Source organism: Poecilia mexicana, unplaced genomic scaffold (assembly GCF_051168715.1).
Source record: "Poecilia mexicana isolate PSO_F unplaced genomic scaffold, ASM5116871v1 scaffold_4, whole genome shotgun sequence".
Classification (NCBI taxonomy): domain Eukaryota; kingdom Metazoa; phylum Chordata; class Actinopteri; order Cyprinodontiformes; family Poeciliidae; genus Poecilia; species Poecilia mexicana.
Genome location: NW_028263373.1, coordinates 19,409,290 through 19,428,327, shown reverse-complemented (window position 1 = coordinate 19,428,327; position 19,038 = coordinate 19,409,290). Strand labels below are relative to the sequence as shown.

The 19,038-nt window shown below is 38.0% G+C and overlaps 1 protein-coding gene across 1 annotated transcript in view; it reads left to right on the top strand.

The window, feature by feature from the left end:
• Positions 1 to 18,159, top strand: part of LOC106914433 (adenylate cyclase type 1-like) — a 50,094-nt gene extending 31,935 nt beyond the window's left edge. Inside the window, exons 9-20 of the mRNA XM_014981220.2 lie at positions 957 to 1,151; positions 2,243 to 2,340; positions 2,431 to 2,515; positions 2,793 to 2,882; positions 4,171 to 4,445; positions 4,725 to 4,851; positions 5,930 to 6,046; positions 8,743 to 8,889; positions 9,312 to 9,410; positions 10,920 to 11,034; positions 12,561 to 12,685; positions 15,377 to 18,159. Coding sequence (XP_014836706.2) covers positions 957 to 1,151; positions 2,243 to 2,340; positions 2,431 to 2,515; positions 2,793 to 2,882; positions 4,171 to 4,445; positions 4,725 to 4,851; positions 5,930 to 6,046; positions 8,743 to 8,889; positions 9,312 to 9,410; positions 10,920 to 11,034; positions 12,561 to 12,685; positions 15,377 to 15,709 — 1,806 coding nt within the window. The 3' untranslated portion in view covers positions 15,710 to 18,159. The remainder of the gene's footprint in view (positions 1 to 956; positions 1,152 to 2,242; positions 2,341 to 2,430; positions 2,516 to 2,792; positions 2,883 to 4,170; positions 4,446 to 4,724; positions 4,852 to 5,929; positions 6,047 to 8,742; positions 8,890 to 9,311; positions 9,411 to 10,919; positions 11,035 to 12,560; positions 12,686 to 15,376) is intronic.
• The last annotated feature ends 879 nt before the right edge of the window (positions 18,160 to 19,038 follow it).

Below are 19,038 nucleotides of genomic sequence, written 5' to 3'. Positions count from 1 at the left end.
GTCTAGCGCGACCTGCCGCCCTGATACCAACTCACACACATCTTCATTCACAGTCTTACTTGTAAATCGATGTTTCTTTTCTTGGACGTTTTGATGTTAGATTGTCGATGTCTCAGTTTTATTTGCTGGGAAAATCAATAAGCAGCTTGAGGTGACTCTGCTGGTCTCTAGTGGCGAGAAGCCGTAATGTTGGCTGGTAACAATCGGAATGCATTGTGGGAGATGTAGTTTGTAGTCAATTCGTGCTCAAACCCTATTTTAAATCAAACATGGGCCTATAAAATGCTGGGGGGCACATAAAATGACATGGCGGGCCACATGTGGCCCGCGGGCCTTGAGATTGACACATGTGCTGTAGCTGAAAAACTCCAAATGACCCATCTTTTGGCACCGTGCTTGGCAGTTAGTATGAGGTGTTTGTGCGGATATGTGTTTGATTTTCTGTCGACATAGTGGTCTGAATTGCAGTGAAGCATATCTATTGAGTCTGATCTGTCCCAAGAACAGTATTTCTGAAGTCTTGTGTTTTATTCAGATTCAACTTTGTAAAATGAAGCCCTGCTGGCATTTCTATTTAGAAAGAAAATGTTTTCTCAACTTAGATTTATTCACTAATTTTCCAACTGTCCTGACACAAACGTCGACATGTAACATGCAAACTGAGGTTACTAAGGCAATGTCTATTTGAGTTACTTTAGGGTTTTTTTTTTTTTTTTACATTACATTACAAATATTGTTGAATGACTGAATTACCTTAAGTTACCTTATTCTTGGTTCAGGGACAATTTGGTAAGCAATGTAAAAAAAAATCCCTACCTTTAGAGAACAATGTTTGTCTATTTATGTTTAAATACTCCAAGACTCCTGCTGACCAAGCTCTAAATCTGTGTGCCTGACCTTCAATTTGAAGCCTACCTGTGCATTGAGTGATGGCGCTGTCTTTTCCTGTCTGACAGCGGCGAGCCTTGCGGACTGCATCGGAGAAGCTGAAGAGTCGGACATCCTTCTCGGCCACAGCCGTGCAGCACTCCCCGGCCACACGAGTCAATCGCTACATCGGCCGGCTCATCGAAGCACGGCAGACCGAGTCTGGGACATCAGATCTGAACCACTTCACCCTGTTTTACAGTAGCAGAGACAGGGAGCGCAGGGTGAGGCTATGCACACACCTGTAGGGAAACATTTGCTTTACATTTACACACACGCATACATCAAATATGAACTTTTCCTTATTACACATGAGGAAAACTGCTTCGTGACTGCATGATCTGCCTCCCTCTGTCTCATTCCTGCACATCATGCCCTACACACTTTATAATTCTGTTTCTCCCACGCTTGTTGTCTGCGTGTGTGCGCGCGCACTCGTGTGTCTGTGTGTGTGTTTGTATGAAGAATCCACCCACCCTCTCAGGAGGGGTTTCAGATAATGATTTGGGAACGTCTGTGCGACACACGTGACATCCTTCTCGTGTGTGTGTGTGTGTGTGGGTAGTGTTATAAAGGAGACCCAGGACGGCTTGTCTGTTTGTGAAACTGGTTACAGAGGATTTAAAATGTTCAGGTAGATCAAAATTAAAACTGAACTGAAAAAAAAAAGTTATCCTTCAGGAAATAAATTAAGCAGGGAAAACAGAAAGACACAAATTAATGTAATGATTTGGTTCACTCCCACACAACACATTTTCTTTTACAGAGTTCAGGACTTCATCACTGCTGGGCAAATTTAGATCTAACAACATCAGAGCTTTAAAAATGAACTGAAATACAGCTAATTAAAGTAAGTTCAGAGCCAGATTGAAACATTTGAAATCCAATATCTATAGGAAGCTCACATACACTTTGATTTAGAGTTTCCCTGTTTAAGTTTTAATAAAGAAAGTATTTTTAAAGGTTCCTTTGAGCTTGTGATTTACTGGTAAAATTGAACTTTCTTATGGACAGGACGGTGGAACTGACCAGTCACAGCTGTCAGCTTTGGGATAGCCACCACAATCAATCTGTGTTACTGAACGTCTGTAATGAGTTAATGGATGATTTCAGCAGAAGTTTGTTTTTTTCAGCTGGGGTTGTGTGAAGCACTTCTGAGCAGTCAGCATTTTACATTTTCTTTGCAATAGATGCAAGCTCACTTGCATAGCTCACTTACATCAAAGTCATGGCCCAATTTATTCCTTTGTCATGAGTGATGTGCGACATACTGCTCTTGCATCTTCAACTTCTTACAGTCTCTATGTTTCCCCAGTATCACCAGGTGTATGATGACCATTTCATCAGTGCGGTGGTTCTCTCTCTGATCCTGGGTGCCCTGTTTGGCCTTATCTATCTGCTAATGATCCCACAGTACGAGCATCCCTAACACACTTACTCATTCTTTGTTTATCTAAGTGAAAACTTTTGGATGTGTTTTAGATCCTTGTTTCTATTTGTCAGGGGGGTCTTGGTGTTGCTGCTGCTGGTGCTGTGTGTGTGTTTCCACGTGGCCTGTGTGATGTACCTACATCTCACTAGAGTTCAGGTAGGACCTCCTGTTCGCTCTTCCCATCTGTTTTAATTGCACTTTGTTTAATGTGGTATGCATATCATCATTCTGAGGTGGCCTCATGTCTTTTAGAATTTCATTGCTTATTGTATAAAAAAATATATATAGTATATCATAAGCCACTCCACTAAATATTCTCACTTCTTTTAACATAAAATAGTGAGTCCAAAATACTAGGAAAATACACTAAGAGGTACTTTGTCTGCTGAGTGTTTTTACTGTCAATCCATCAGGTTTTTTTTTTTGATTACAGTGCCAACCAGGCTGTCTGACCATCCAGATTCGAACAGTCCTCTGCATCTTCTTGGTTCTGCTCACCTACTCTGTTACTCAGGCTTGTGTGGTAAGTCGGTGTGCTGGATACCAGTAGATACTTGTAATTATTCGCCCCCATTATGCTGCCTCACCTTGTTCAGTCATGTTCCTGGAAACATTAAGTAAGCAGGTCTCTGAAGACTTGAGGGGCCTTTATGTTTTGTACTTAAAAAATATATATTTTTTGTCTTTTGTCTTACATTCACAAACATAAAGGGAAATATTGCAAAATAAACTCCACCTACATGTGGAGGTAGTTAGACTGCACTAACTACTTCCACATGTAGGTGGCCAGGTGGGATGTCACCTGGTCATCTGGGACTAAGAATGAAACGTTTATGCATCAAACACTCTAGAAGGGTCTGGCCAAATCAAAAGATGATAATGGGGAAAAGTACATCATTCTCAGTCTAAAGTACGGTGGAAAATCTGTGGTTATATGAGCCTGATTTATGTTCCAAAAGCCCCCGGGAACCTTGCTGGGGTTAATGGCATTTTGAGCTTTTGAAATACAATTAGTTTTATAATAAATATCTACTGGACTTTAATAAAGAATTAAAAATGGGCAAAAATAGTTCCTTTTAATGGGAAATGGAAAAATTGTTCCGTGGCCCTCTCAGTCTGTTATGAAGGGAACAATGTTTAGAAAATAAATGACAGAACCAGAGATTTGTATTATGTCTCTATATATAAACTGAAGAATGGATGTCTTTTTTTTCCCCATTACTGTAAAGTAGAGCAGCTCCTCACTCAATTAAATGCTGAGGATGCTTTCTTTTAAGATGTTGCCACAGCATGGGCTTCTTGTTTTTCTGCTGCATTTACTGTGTTCATTTGTTTAAAATGCTGCAAAAAGCTTACTTCAGTCCTTAAGCCATTAGAAAAGTAACCTTGCTTGACTCACTGTTTTCTGTTTTCTTTTCTATAATATTATTTTGCTAATTGGATTGTCTTTTTATAGTAAAAATGAAACACAAGAATGAAGGATTTTGTCTTGTCCCATTAGTTTTTGGAGGGAATTATAGATCTATGTATTCTGATGGGCAATGATTCAGAATTATGGATTCAATATCCTGATTTTAGCCTTCATTGAAGTTTTCAACAAGAATCTGATCCTCAAAAACACCTGAGAAGAAGGACGTTTTACCGCAGTAAAACAAACACATAATTTTGATCCACTGTGAACCGATTCATGCCATTTCTTACATGATAATATAATGGATCACTTTTCAGATCACTGAAACTAACCTGCACTCATATCCTATGAATCCTGATTGGGTAGTCGTTGTTGCATGGTCATGTTTGATTTCTTCCAGGCGGGATGTGTACCGTGGGGTAAAGTTGAGACAAACTCTACCCATTTTGTGGAGGACATTGCTGCGGACGCCCTCGGGGTCGGACCTGCCAACAGCACCGCAGTGGACAAGACTGGTCCCAGCATGGCGTACGCCCTGCTGTCCTGTGTGACCGGGACTCTCACTGTGGTCCCTTACCTCCGCGTTTCATCGCTCCCTAAGCTCCTCCTGCTCCTCCTGCTCTCTGTTACCTACACAGCGGTTATGGAAAGCAGCGGCTACCGCCAGGCTGTGGGGTTAGACCTTCTAGCTTTAGTTTTGAGCTGGTTTACAAAGTGTAAATTTTATCCAAACAATTTTTAAAAAAATTCCTGTAAGATATCTGATTCTTTGAGGTAAAGATACTGTACTCCTGAAGTACTATAACTCAAACAGCTCTTATGAGCTGGATTTTCACTTAAGTAGAGTCCTGAATACCTCATCTGTAGCAGCACTTAGACAATTTCTAAATTAGTCTAATTTTTTGCTTTGTATGGATGACATTTTTGTGTGTCTGTTTTTACATCATCGTTCAGTGGTGGCTTTCTGCACACCCGAGGCTACGATCCCGTGTTGGCTGTTCTGCTGTTTTCTGGAGCTCTGGCTCTTCACTCCAGGCAGCTGGATCTGAAGCTGCGGCTCGACTATCTTTGGGCAACTCAGGTGAGAGTGCATGCAGGCATTTAGAAACCATCTCTTATTGTGAACATTTGGAGGTAGAAATGTATTAAATAGTAGGTTGTGCATCCTCCCAGTGACCCTTGGTTGGATCCCAGGCCAAAAATCAGGCCACACTTTGAACACCATTGTTTTAAGGCTCCCAAAGTCAAGTGAGGAAGAAAGGAGAAGACATTTTTGAAAGTCACATTAAAAATGAAAACATTTTAGTGACTTCGTCATTCAGTTCTATCTATATGACTACTATCTGCACTGACTGATAATTTATATAACACAGAATTAATCTAGAAAATGTTAGAGTAAGAATCTGAACAGGACAGGAATGACGTAAAGGAGAACAATTTTTCTCTATGTCGCTCCAAACACAAATATGACAAAAGCACCTCAAATAAATAAATTAATTAAATTCACTTAATGTATGTAAATACATTAAAGTGAACAACAAATGCCATCTCAAGGTACTTTACAAAAAAAATCATTTCAAACGAGTCATCTTTTAAGATGTTGCTACAGCATGGGCTTCTTGTTTTTCTGCTGCATTTACTGTGTTTTGAAAATCATAATTTTCTGTGTGGTAAGCTCAGTTATTATAGTAAGTAGTTTGAAAAATTTTTATATAAGGAAGCCCAGCAGAGACCATGACGTTGTTAAATGGACATTAAAATGGAACATAAACATCTTCGCTGATAATGATTATTTTGTAATGTGGATTACTTTATGAGAAAGCTAGTTTTGTGGAGGACATTGCATTGTATTAAACAAAACAAATTCATAAAAGCATTATACTTTCGTCAATTTTAGGTTGTTCTTACAATTGATTGTTTTTCACAGTAAGTATTCCCCTAAAAGCTGCAGCTTTCTTGTGTTTTGTCTGTGGAACAAAAGCCTGACTGTTGCTATTTTAAGAAAAGCTCCATCTCTGCCTTGTTTGCAAATCATTATCTCCCTCTAGTGATAAGGACTTGCCATTACAATTCCATGTAGAGCACCCCACCATTTAACCATTAGTGTCATTTCCGGTGTGAAGAAAACTGTCCTTCTCCGCTGTTTGTTATGACTCCAGGCAGAGGAGGAGCGGGATGACATGGAGAAGGTGAAGCTGGATAATAAGAGGATCCTGTTCAACCTGTTGCCGGCTCACGTGGCTCAGCACTTCCTAATGTCAAACCCCAGGAACATGGTGAGGAATCTGTAAGGTTACAGTAAAAAGAAATCCAGAAACAACCCTACAAAAAGTATGATAAATGCAGAAAGGAAATCTAAATCTATGCATTCCGCAAAGTTGAATTTTTCTCTGTACATAAAAGATTGAGAAAAGGATAACAATCTGCAAAAAGCAGAATTTCACCTCAGTGGCTTCAAGGTAAAAAAAAAAAAAAAGGGAAACACTTTTAATTTTCTCATAGCTCTGTAAATTGTTTCTGAAACTGCAAAGACCAGAAATGTGAGAATAGGTGGCATTCTCACATTTCAGCAATAAACTGTGGTTCAGCAGCTGCGCTGTGGCCTTTTTTCCACAATTAATGGGTGAAAGTCAATAATCGTTTTCCCTCCTGTTTATGTTGCCCTGAGATGACGTACAGAGCCATGTTTAATCCCGTTACAGGCCCTGATAAAGTTTGTGCACCGGTGCAGAGTTTACAGAAATAGGCTGGCCCTCAGCTGTTGTTCTGAATTATAATATTACCAGTCAATAAAACCCACGTTCTACTGGCTTTTGAAACTGCAGGATTTCTGTAAAGGTTTCTGTCTCAACCATCCCATGGTTTAGGATGTTGTCCCTACACACATTTAGCAAAAACACATGCATATCCTAAATAAACAGCAAAAACGTTCAATATATTTGTTCATATAAAACAATAAAAATTTGTTTTACAGGAACAACAAATAATATAATTAAAATGAATTAATTGTGCCACAAAAATGTAAAAATGTAGATTTCTCCACTAAAGTGCAGTAATATTTTGCAGATAAGCTCATTCTTTGCATCATGAAGTAGGTTAATAGATCCTGAACCACAGTGAGACACATTACCTCTAAATGCAGAAAATATCTGAGAGAGGTAAACTTCCCCAGGAGTGAATACCAAAGTTACTCCAAGAGTGCATCAAAAACTCATATAGGATGGTTATAAAACAGTAAGGCACCGCAGGCCTGACTTGCCTCGGTTAAAGTCAGTGTTTATGATTCAATGATAAGAAAGAGAAAAATATAAAATGACACTTTTGGGAGAGTTCCAAGAACAAAACTACAGCTCAACCCCCCCAAAAAGCAAAAAGCAAAAAAACAAACTCACAAAAATATCTCACATTTGCCAGAAAGTATCCTGATGATCTGCAACACATTTAGGAAAACATTATGTAGACTGAGAAAAAACTTGAACAAAATTATCATTTGAAATCTGCATTTTGTGTTCACCTGTTATATTGGTCTCGTTTAAAAACTTGATCTGAAACACTTAAGTATAAACTTCAAGCTAAACTAATTTAAGGTTATTTTATGTGGAAATTAAAGAAAAAAAAATACTTAAAGGTATTTAGTATGCAGTTCTGTTTCGCAGCAGCTGAAAACGTGTACAGGTGTCTGCTATTTCTTAATTATCTCCTCATCATTTTAACAAGTAACAGAGCTTGAGCTGAATTTATATGTGGTGTTTAAATTAAAAAGCTTAAGTCATGAAAGTAGTAAATGCATTAAAGAAAATTGAGCTTTTGGACATGTTCATCTTGGGCCTTTAGCAATTACTAAAATAAATCAGAGGAAACAGCAGGGAAATTATGTGCAGTAATTCAGAATAACTACTACATTCTGATTTTTATAAAAGAGCTAATGGGAACTATAAGGACTTCACAGACATAAAAAGTCAGTACATCTACATTCTTTTCCCAGACACAACCTAAGGCCAGACATTTTAAGTGCATAAAAGACTTGAAGTGACTCTAGATAAAGATTCACCTTAGGTTATTTAGTTTTTGGAATCTGCACAAAGCAGTGAAAAAAATCAGTGCATCCACATCATGGCTGCAGAGTTCTAAATAGCACAAAAATCCACATGGGGATAATTTTAGCATCTGTAAGGGAATATTACTCATACATTTAAATAGTTATTCTCAACAGCTTTTGGAAACAGCACATTCACATTTATGGGTTTTGGAATTTACAAGCAAAAGTGGGAACAAAACAGTAGTTTATCCTCCAACAATCAGCGGGGTAATGCATCAGACGATGTGGATCAGCAAGGAAGTTTGCTTCCAGCTGACCCCCACAGAGATGCAGCGTTCAGAAAGACTTCCTCTGTTTCCTCTAGGCTAAAGTTCAGTCATCGACGGCACGGCACTGTGGGACTTAAGGTTCCAGGCCACTAACAGTGTGATTACAGAAAGCATTCTCACTGTGTGATGCTTCTGCTTCTGCCTGCGGACATTTCGGCATTGTCATCGTCAGCCCTGATGAGGGTTCTACTTATGTTTTGCATTTGGCGATTTTGCTCCATTTTTGCATAATTTCATATTTCTTTTTGAGCAACTGTAAGAGAAACTCAGATTACATATCATGCACCATGCAATACATCCAGGTGGTCTGAAGAAGCTTTATAGAAAGAGCACTAGGGTATGTCAAAAGAGAGGGTATGTGATAAATAAACTAGCAGTAAAGTAATACTGCTAGTAATACTGAACTTTATGAACAAACAGGTAAAAGGAAAAAACTATTTTATAAGAAAATTTCAAAGCTTTCCTTATAGTATCTGTGCCTTAGTGTCACTGATACACTAAGTCATATTGTACCAGTGACATGGAGTCAGAAACACAAACAAATTTATGAAATATAATGAATAAAAATATATACAAATACACCATTTCTCTATCACCCCTTTAGGATCTTTACTATCAGTCCTACGCTCAAGTTGGTGTTCTGTTTGCCTCTATTGCCAACTTCAATGACTTCTACATCGAGCTGGATGGGAACAACATGGGAGTCGAGTGTTTGAGGCTGCTCAATGAGATCATTGCGGACTTCGACGAGGTTGGTAGAACGATCCGTTCCATTCGCCCATCTGTCCTATAAATCATCTGTTTTTAGATGTTTTTTCCACATTGCAGATCTCAGGTCCACAAGCCCCCTTCTTACTGCAGGGTGACATATAGAGCGTCATCTTTTAAAAATGAGATTGTGGGCTGGAGTGAGGTTTATAGAAATACCATGTTTACTGATGTAATATGCCGAGCTTTGGTTATGGTTGGGAAAGTTCTTCAATGTAACAAATTACTTGCAGATGACTTTTGGCCTGGTTGGATCTGTAATCAGCAACACGAAGCACTCATTTACAAAACATGCTTTAGATATTCTAGCTGCAATACATAAATTTACTGATCATTTGCAAATTAAAGAAGAAAAAGTTTTATGGGAGTGTTTTTTTTTTTTACCATTTTTAATACCTTTTACAGCTCATGGACAAAGAGTGCTACAGGGATATTGAGAAAATCAAGACTATTGGCAGCACATACATGGCTGCCGTGGGGCTGGTTCCTACGACTGCTTCCAAGGTACTCGTGGTATTTGTATTTAGATCAGGATTAGATTTTGTGTCTGTGAATGTTAGCAAGTATCTGACTTCATTATGTAGAGATCCAACGTGTTTCAGGTGCCTTGATTGTTTATTACACTAACACGTAAAAAGTGAGGGATTGCTGATCTCTGGCATTAGTACATTCCTCATTCCTGAAGCTTTCTTAACCTAAGCTAAAGATGACAGACAAAGGAGACCTTTCTGAAATGCCTGCAGAGATTTAAGGAACCTCAAGCTACAGTTGCTGTTTGGAGGGTGCTCTGTTGTAGCATTTCTGGATTTTCACACAACTAATCCAGTTAGGATTACAAAAAAGGAGATTGATGTACAACTGCATTAAAAATGTATAACAAAATCCAAAACTGAGATAACATCTCAATGTATTTATTTTGCTCAGTTGTTATTCAGGGGCTCTGATTTCAGAGGGGTTTCTTTTTGGACCATTTTTGTTTTTTTTTTTAGTTTTTTACCATAGTTTTTGTTTTTACCATAGTTTACGTCCAGTTTCTAACAACTGTAAGGCCAATGAAACAATCATAAAGTCCCTTAAACTCCAGTAATAAATGAACCAGTATTATGTCAACAAATGTAAGATGACGCCAGCAGATCTATAGTCGTGTTTGTTTGTTTTTTTTTTCTCTCTCCAGTTCTTTTGATACCATTAGGCCTGCTGTACTTTGCAGTAAGCTCCTGGACATGCAGGTGAATGACTCACCTGGCTTAGGAATTATTTTCCATTGACATAGAAAGATAACTTAAGATTTGTTCCTTGATAAATTTGTTCAATTTTAATAATCAATTTTATTTAGAATGCCCTTTGTATCTCAAATTGAAATCTCAAAGGGTACATTCACACACTTGATTGTACCTATAGCTGCCTTGGGTCAGTCTGAAATGTCTTATGGACCGGAAATCAAACCAGCGATTCACTGATTGCAACCGTCTTCACCACTGTCGCCCCCTCGTGTTTAGTAATAATAAATTGATGAATAAATCTCATACAGAATTGAAAATCTGCATGTTTGTCTTTCAAAAATTAAGTTGAACACTATTGTTATTTCAAAATATTTTTTTCAACACAAGAGTAAAGTCGTAATTTATTCTTGTGATTTTCTTTTTTTTTGTGATGCAGAGTGAGATGACTAACTGGGCTGCTTATTTTACTATTTTCAAGACAGTCAATTTTCAGTTAAAAACATTATCTTGCTGTTATTCTCTGTTCTTAAGCACAAATCTCAGTCAGCTAAAATCAGTTTCAGGGTTTACAAAATCAGTGAATAAAAGTTAGACGTAATATTTCACTTACAGTACATATATGACCAGCTGAAAGATGACTCTTCTGTCAGATCCTTTAAGTCTGTTTGGTTATTTTTAAAGACAAATTCTGCTGAACATTAGACTTTTTTTATGTCTGAGATTTTTTTTTCCATGTTTCACACTAATTTGTCCTTTTCACTTGTGATTTTTGTTTGTTTGTTTGTTTTAGACTAAAAAGTCCATCACCTCACACTTATGCACAGTGTCAGACTTTGCCATTGAGATGTTTGATGTTCTGGATGCCATCAACTACCAGTCCTACAATGACTTTGTCCTGAGAGTAGGTGAGTAAAGAGCCAGACTCTCTGAGTGGTCCAAACATTAAAGACCTTTTAACCTTGGGGGAGGCCCATTCCAGTAAATTTGCCAGGAAAATACATCACAAAACAGAGCATCACCTCCAGGAAGCCTGTCAGCTGAAGTTCTTGGGTCCATTGTGTTCCGTATCCTGTGGAGAGTTTTGTTTAATCCCAGTATACGCTGGTGTACATAGAGCTATCCTGTCTGCCGAGTCAGGGTGTTTTATTTTGCTTAATTTAGTTGGCAGTTGAACAAACTTCATGTTTCTGGCATTAACATAAACCAAGAGAAAACACTGCCCTTCATTTGTTATGACATGATACCACAGTGTTCTAGCTGGAAGAAACATATTTCATGGTTTCCATTCGAAAACTGTAGATACAGTGGATCTTGGTGTGTTCCTTTACTGGGTCCATTAGGGAGGAAGACTTTTATGAAGCACGACTAAATGTCAGACTGGAAAGTTTTCATCCATGACTCTTTTGGAACAAACTAGCGTCACCTTTGAGCTTTTGCTTTAAGTGATTCCACACTTATAAAAATAGTTGTTTCTTCTGATTAAAAATCAGAAGGTGGCTTTTCAAGAGGATATTTTGACAACTCATGCTATTTTAACATTTACTCACTCTAGACTAGTGGTCTCAATCTGCATTCTTTGAAGGCCAGAGTCCTGTAACTAATAGGTGTTGCTCTGCTGCAGCACATCTGGCTCCATTGTTAGCTCATTAGCAGAGGAATGCACTGTGAGACCCCTTTCTCTACACAGTCACATTCAGCTCCCTCCACACTCGCCGACACCTGTGGTAAAGATGCATAATCTCTCTGTGAAAGATCTAGAAAAACCTGATCTTTTCTATCACATTTATTGATTGTGAATTAAAGTTGCCACATGTTTTTGCTAATTTGGTTGTTACTGACACCTCTGCTGTTAAAACTTTGAAAAAACACAGTTTACCTTCAAGCTACTCTTATTTTTGTGTGATATTTCCTAAAGTTGGAGTGTACAAGTAGATGGGTCTTTAACCACTGTGGCAGTATCAGCCTCATATGCTCTCTTCCCTTCACCTTACTCTACAGGTTTTGTATTGGCTTCTGGTCTTGGGACTGGGATGGCCATAGAAGAAAGTTGATTTTGTGTCTGTTGATTTTGCTTACCAGAGGTGGTGCCTTAATGCTGGACTTTCAGTAAATTAGATTTGCAACCTGCTGTAAATTTCACTTAACTTCCAGGTACTGATTACAGGCGGAAAATGTATTATTTTAAATTGTATAAGTAAAAAAAATATATTTACAAAAATAAGTACATTTTGGAAAAAACTTTTGTCAGATTTTCTTTTAAAAAAATAAGCAGATTGTTTTCTTGGAGGGCATTTCCAGAACTGTAGATCCATTAAGATCAACTCATTTGTAAGGCTTATACATCAAAGTCACATGGTAAAAAAACTAAAATCTGAAATAACATTAAGTTTGTATGTGATTATGGGGGCTTTGTTCACTATGTTTACACCAGGAATCAACGTTGGCCCTGTAGTGGCAGGAGTTATTGGAGCCCGCAGGCCTCAGTACGACATCTGGGGAAACACAGTCAACGTAGCCAGCAGGATGGACAGTACGGGAGTCCAAGGAAAAATACAGGTATGATACTTAAACTACTGCTGCAGCACTTTAACTGCAAAAAGCTACACTGGGGCTACATTAAATTACTTGGACTAACTTGATGCTTTCCTAAAAAAAATTAAGCATCAGAGATGGATCCATGATTTTTAATTGATTTTTCTACGACAAAAGTTGTTTATCATATAAAGCTTTAAAACTTTTAAACAAAAAAAAATATGCTTTTATATTTATATTTTAGCAAACAAAATCATATCACCAGGCCTTTTTTTTTTATCGAAGGTGGTTTAAGATGGTAAATGCACCGTATCAGTAAACAGGTAAAATACAACAATGATATTGATTATAGTTAATACAAATTCATCAGATGCTTTTCTTTACTTTGCTATTACACGTTTCTACGACTTTCTTCCAGCATTTTTTGCATCTTGGTCACTAAAAACATCCATCAGGTGTGTGCAGTGAGGAAAGCCGAGGCCATCCAACTGGACAAATCTGTCATTGCTATGCAGCAGATGTGAGATGTAGTAACCAACCAAATATTGCATGAAAGCACTTCTGATTCAGTACGTTTTAAGTTTCACTAAAACTCACAATGACCTCTTTATAACTGCCCTCTGTTATCTTTATTTATCTTTCCTCTAGACATGAGATAATTCTGAGGTCACTGATGATGAGCACTTCAACAAATCGTCCCAACACATTTAATTTAGTTTGAATTACACAAACAACTCGGAGAGAGCCAACATCAGCATAAACAAACCAGAAATTGTAGTTATTTGTAGTTTATAATGGTCTAAGACTGTGCAACAATGGAAGACAAACTGAATAATTTTTACTACGTTGTTCCACATCTGCATAGTGATACATTTCCGATAAAAGAAACCATGTAAGAGGGAGTGAGAAAATAATTCACTGTGCAAAATTAATAAGTTTATTAATAATAACTTTACTGTATCTTTTGAAACACAGTTCTGGTTTTTAAAGCATTGCTGTTACATAACACACATGAACCTTGGACAGGATCTAAACATTTCTCTTCTCTGTGCTTAAGGCTATTACAAATATCATAGAGATTTACTGTTTCCTGTGAAAGCTTTTCTTTCATCTCTGTAAACAAAAACCTGCAAGGCTTCTATTTGTATAACCTGTTGGAGCTGTCCAAAAAAACAAGTATCAAACTACACGCAACAGCTACTCTGTCTGCAATGGCAAAGTAGATGTAAACAGTTTGTTTTCCCTCATTAAACATGTTGTTGAGATTGTTTAGGCAGAGCACCACGCAGCTTTCTTAGCAGTCACACAGACGTCATCACATTTGTAAAAACAAGTGGATTTCTGAAAAGGGCCTCTGTTGTGTTGCTAATTCCCGCATGCACCCTGTGATGTTTCCACCTAATCTTAAGTGTTTTTTTGTGTGTTTTTTTTAAGAAGCAGTAGTCATGTTTTCGCTTTAGCTACCAGCCGTAGCTCTAGGAAAGTTGTTATTAACTAGTCAACCTTCTGTGTAGTGTTTGTTTGGTGTTTTGGTGGAATTTTCGAGATAATTGTTTTGGTATGTATTATTTTCAGTGTTGACATAAAATATTGGTGCAGTTTCATACACAAACCTATATTTTGTTTCTAAGCAGCCAGACTTTCTTGTAATCCTTTAAATGGCTTGTTTTTTATCAATAGTTTTCTGAAGGCTTTATTAAACTAAATGTATCCATTTTGTTCATGCTTTGGAGAGTTTTTCAGATTGTTGACCTTGAACAGGATTCCTGTGCAGTATGGACAGAATTTGATTTGTGCATTTTTAACAGTCTTTATAATTGTCAAAAACTGAAAACAATGTATAGAAAATGTTTTAGTTTTGAGACTTTATTTCTCATTGCATTATATATGAAATATGAATTTCTGAAAAATAATGTGCTTTTGCACAGGGCCTGTTTTTGCACCCCTGACAGTCTGCCATTAAATTGTATATATAATACATACATATATAGACACATTAAAATAATTTGATTATCATTGAAAATCCCATTTATGGTAGGAACTTTATCACTAAGTGAAATATGCAGGATAAGTATGCACAGATGAATGTTTGAAAGCCTTTATTTCTGTTAATTATAATAATTTTCCATTTGCATCTAATGAAAAGATGACATTTAAATTTAGAATATTACATTAGGCCCCTTAAAAACTGTTTTTAAATAAATAAATGTGGGTTTGTTGAAAATCAGCTAACTGAAAAGATCAACAAAAATAAGTACATTTTGGAAAAAAAAACTTTTGTCCCATTTTCTTTATTTTTTGTTTTTAAAGCACAGATTACTTTCTTGAGGACACTTTCAGAATAGAGCCATTAACATCCACTCATTTGCAAGGCTTATATGCCAAAGTCACATGGTTTTGGGCACAGAGTAAAATGAAAAGAATGCTTATTGTAATCAAAATTGTAAAAAATCTGAAATAGCATTAAGTTTATGTGATTACATACACATATATACATGGCTGGATAAGACACTTAAACAACATTATTAAGGGATCCAGTCTCGTCTATGGGTCCTCCGCTCTGGGCTGTTCTGATGACAAAAGGAGGACAACACAGTATTAGCCAGGTGGTAATAAAGTTATGTTACCATATATTTAATAGGCAATGCAGATGAATATTTAACTATTTAAAATGTTGGTTCCAACTAACGTTAGTCCTCTTTTTTGGCCCTCCAGGTGACAGAGGACGTCTACCGCCTCATTACCGACTACTACAACTTTGTGTGTCGTGGTCAGGTCAGTGTGAAGGGCAAGGGCCAGATGCTTACATACTTTTTGGAGGGCCGCAGGAAAGGGAGCAGGCCCTCTCAGAGCCAGCAGCTGCAGCACACTAACAGCGAGCGCCGGTCGAGCGCCTTCACCCATGGCAGTGTTTGCACCAGGCTAAGCCCCGCACCCACAGTGACCAGCTACTCCAACATCAGGACCCCGAGCCCGGGTGTGCCCAAACCAACCACCTCCACCAGCACCACCAGATACCTGCCATCTGCTTCTGCAGCAATGGTGTGATGCATGCACTCCCGAAGAGAATTTGGGAAACAAAAAAAAAATAATAAGAAGAATGGAGGTGGGTTAAAGAATCGCTGTAGCAGAGAAAAGCTCGTCTCCGCTCTCTGTTGTTGTGTTTCTGGAGCACAGGAAGGCAATGATGCTGATTCTTCAGCAGGAGGCCTGGACTCAAGTCTGGTTTTTCTGTGGGATGGTCTGACGCCTCGATTGGACTCTCCCTTCCCCGTTCAAGCAGGTTGTCTCAATCAGGATGTGGGTGGGATGCTTTAGCCACGTTGCTTCATCATCAACCCAAGGCCAAGGAAGTCTCTGGGATCTGCCAAAACCTTTTTCCACAACTGACGGTGTAGCATGCAAGCCTCTCACAACAACCAACACCTGGGAATTCCTTTAAACTGACCATTTTATTGGAGTGTAGATAAGACATCAGTGCTGTTGCCTTAGCAGCCAGTCCTCACAAATGTCTATGGCTCGTTTTTTTTTTGTTGCCTTTTAGTTGATTTCTGGATTTTTGGAGCTGAGTGAAGGTGAATTGTTAACAGGGTTATTGCTGTCAGAGTATTTTTAAAGCCAAATGTTTGATCAGTGCAGGCAGGTAATGGAATAATCTTGCCAAAAAAAATAAAGAAATAAACCAACAAAAAACAAAACAAGGCATTGCCTTAAGGCAGTTACGGGTCTGGGATGCCGTTCACCTTACTAAAACCCTCAGACGGCACACGTAACTTTTTTTTTAAAAGAAAATTTCTCTAAGTGCATGATGCCACTGCTGCATTTCAGTCGCGTTTGCCGTCCGTTTCCCTGTGATGCTTGACTTCCAGACTCTTCCTCGTCAAAGTGTAGCAATAAAGCAGTTTGTCTCTTATCTCAGCGCGTTCACTCTTTGCATGCTGTAGCCTGCTGGGTCCTAAGTTGACCTGATAGTGTTTGTAGCTAATAGAGTGTGCGTAGCTAGCCACACTGGTCTTTATCTCTGTGGAGTTGAAGCATGACTTAGAGAACTTTTGTTTCAGTTTGGTGTGATTCCTTCTTTCTCTCTGAATTTTTTTTTTTTTTTTTTTTAAAGAAAACCTTTTTTTTCTGTTTATGAAGACATTTATGCTCCTGTTAAAATGTTCTATTCTGCTATTTTTATTCAACTCAAAACCGTCTCGGTTGAGAAAAGAAAATGTGTGTGTTTATGAGGAGACACCCAAACCTCTGGTTCTGGCTTCGTCATGCAAACCCAGATGATTTATTTTATAGTATAGCACTCACAGTACGGCTTACCACAGCCATTAACTCTCCTGTAATCAGTTTTTGCATGCAATGCCTGCAAGCCTGCGGCTCATACATGCATGCTTTGATGAAACACGGATGCAGGCCCAGCAGCACACACGCCGAGGCTCTTTTTTTAATGTCGTCCTCATGCATGCGCTAACAGTAGCGGTTCCTCTTGAATGTAAGGTGCTTTATTGACACGTCTTCTTTATAAGCTCGGTGTGTGAATCTTAATGAGGATGTATTTCAGGATAGATAGACACCAGGCCGAAGCAGATCGGTTTGGAAGGGCAGGGAGGCGAGGGGGTTCCTCCTCCTCCTAGACCTCCTCCCTGCTTTTGCTGTTTTAAAAAAGGTAGCTGTTTCTTTCAAACGTGCCAACCTATTTTCATAAACATATCAAACTTTTCGTGTCGAGCTGTAGCACAACTGAATGCGTGTGGCTACGGTGCTCGTGGGATCTTTTTTTTGTGTTGAATGCCTGTATTTTTACTATTTTAACTGTTCCTGGACAGTTTTTTTTTTAAAAACTGAAAACAAAGGCAAGTGTCAATTTTGGAGCATTTAAATGACAAAGGTGTTGTACTTATCTTTAACATAGATTAAATATCTAGTATCTCAGATGCTTTCTTTGAGCTTTGAAATGAGGATTTTTATAAAGTTGCTTTAAAAACGTTGATGGAAAGTTATTGGAAATTATTTGTGCATAATATTTTTCCTGTAAATTGGATATTTTCATACTGTATGATACGGGTTTTAGTTGTTATATGTAGGTATTACCTGCTGATATTGTCTATTTCTGAGATATATTCTAAATTATTTGATATTTGTCAGGTTCCTTTTGTTGAAGATGTATTTATGGAAATGTTTTATGTGAATGTACATTTTGTTAAAGATGATATTTTATACTAAGTGTTTGCACTGCGAGATTATTGACGTATTATAAAGATTATAAAAATAAAGCCAGCAGGGTTGTTGTCTCCTGCAGTACGAACACACCTGTGCTCATTTTTACCCACAGAGTTCCCACAGAGAGGCTATAGAACATTGTTCAGCATTACGTAAAGTCAGAAAAAAACAAGTAGCCGATGTACGATAAACACGGAGCTCAGTGTCCGCTCGATGTTGCTTTCACAGTGATAATGCAAATATAATGACTGGCTGGCACAATTGGATGATATTATTGTGAAAAAAAGAATTCACAACCCCTGAACTTTTAACATTTTGTAACGCTGAAATGAAAGTCATAAAGGTTTTTCGAAATGTTATATGAGTAATAAAAAAGTCAAGTGTGGGTGCATCAGCCCTCTTTTTCTCATGAAGTTACATTGTTAGTAAATAGAGTCTACCATTGTGTATTTTCATCTCAGTTTAAACACAGCTGTTCTGTGAAAAACCCAGATGTTTGTAAGTGGACATTAGTGAATAAACACAGCAGGCAGGCCTGGAGGAGAGGTTTAAAGCAGTTCTAGGCCAGAAAACAACAAACCAAGCATTGAAGATCTCATAGATCACTACTCAGTCCATCACGTAAAATTCAAAGGGAACGGCACAACTGCAAACCTGCGAAGACACTGCCAGAGCAGAGAAGGTGAAAACTATGCAGAAACCAAGAGACCCACAATAATGGTGTATTTATTTCAATTTAATGTCCAAGCATTCCAGAATGCATTCCAAGTGTTGAGTACAGTGGCGAGAAGTAGTGACTTGTGCTTTTCTGCCAGGATTTTGGTATGCTTTGTACAACAGATGAATATTTGTTATTCAGCTTATAGAGCCAAATGTGACGGCATCTGTCTGACAGCTGAAACCTGGAAAATAATGTCTGAAAGAGAAAAGAATAAAAATTCTTCAGCGACCCAGTCAAAGTCAACTTCAACTTGAGTTGAATGCTTTGTTAGGAACCTGAGAGAACTTTGAAGAAACAAATGTTTGAAAACCCAAGTTATTAGAAGAAGTGTAAAAAAAATCTGGAGATTATTTATCTCTAACAATGTGAGAGATTTCTTCAAAGAAAATAACTAGAAATAATTGCTGCAAAATGATAGTTCTACAAATGGCTCAAATTT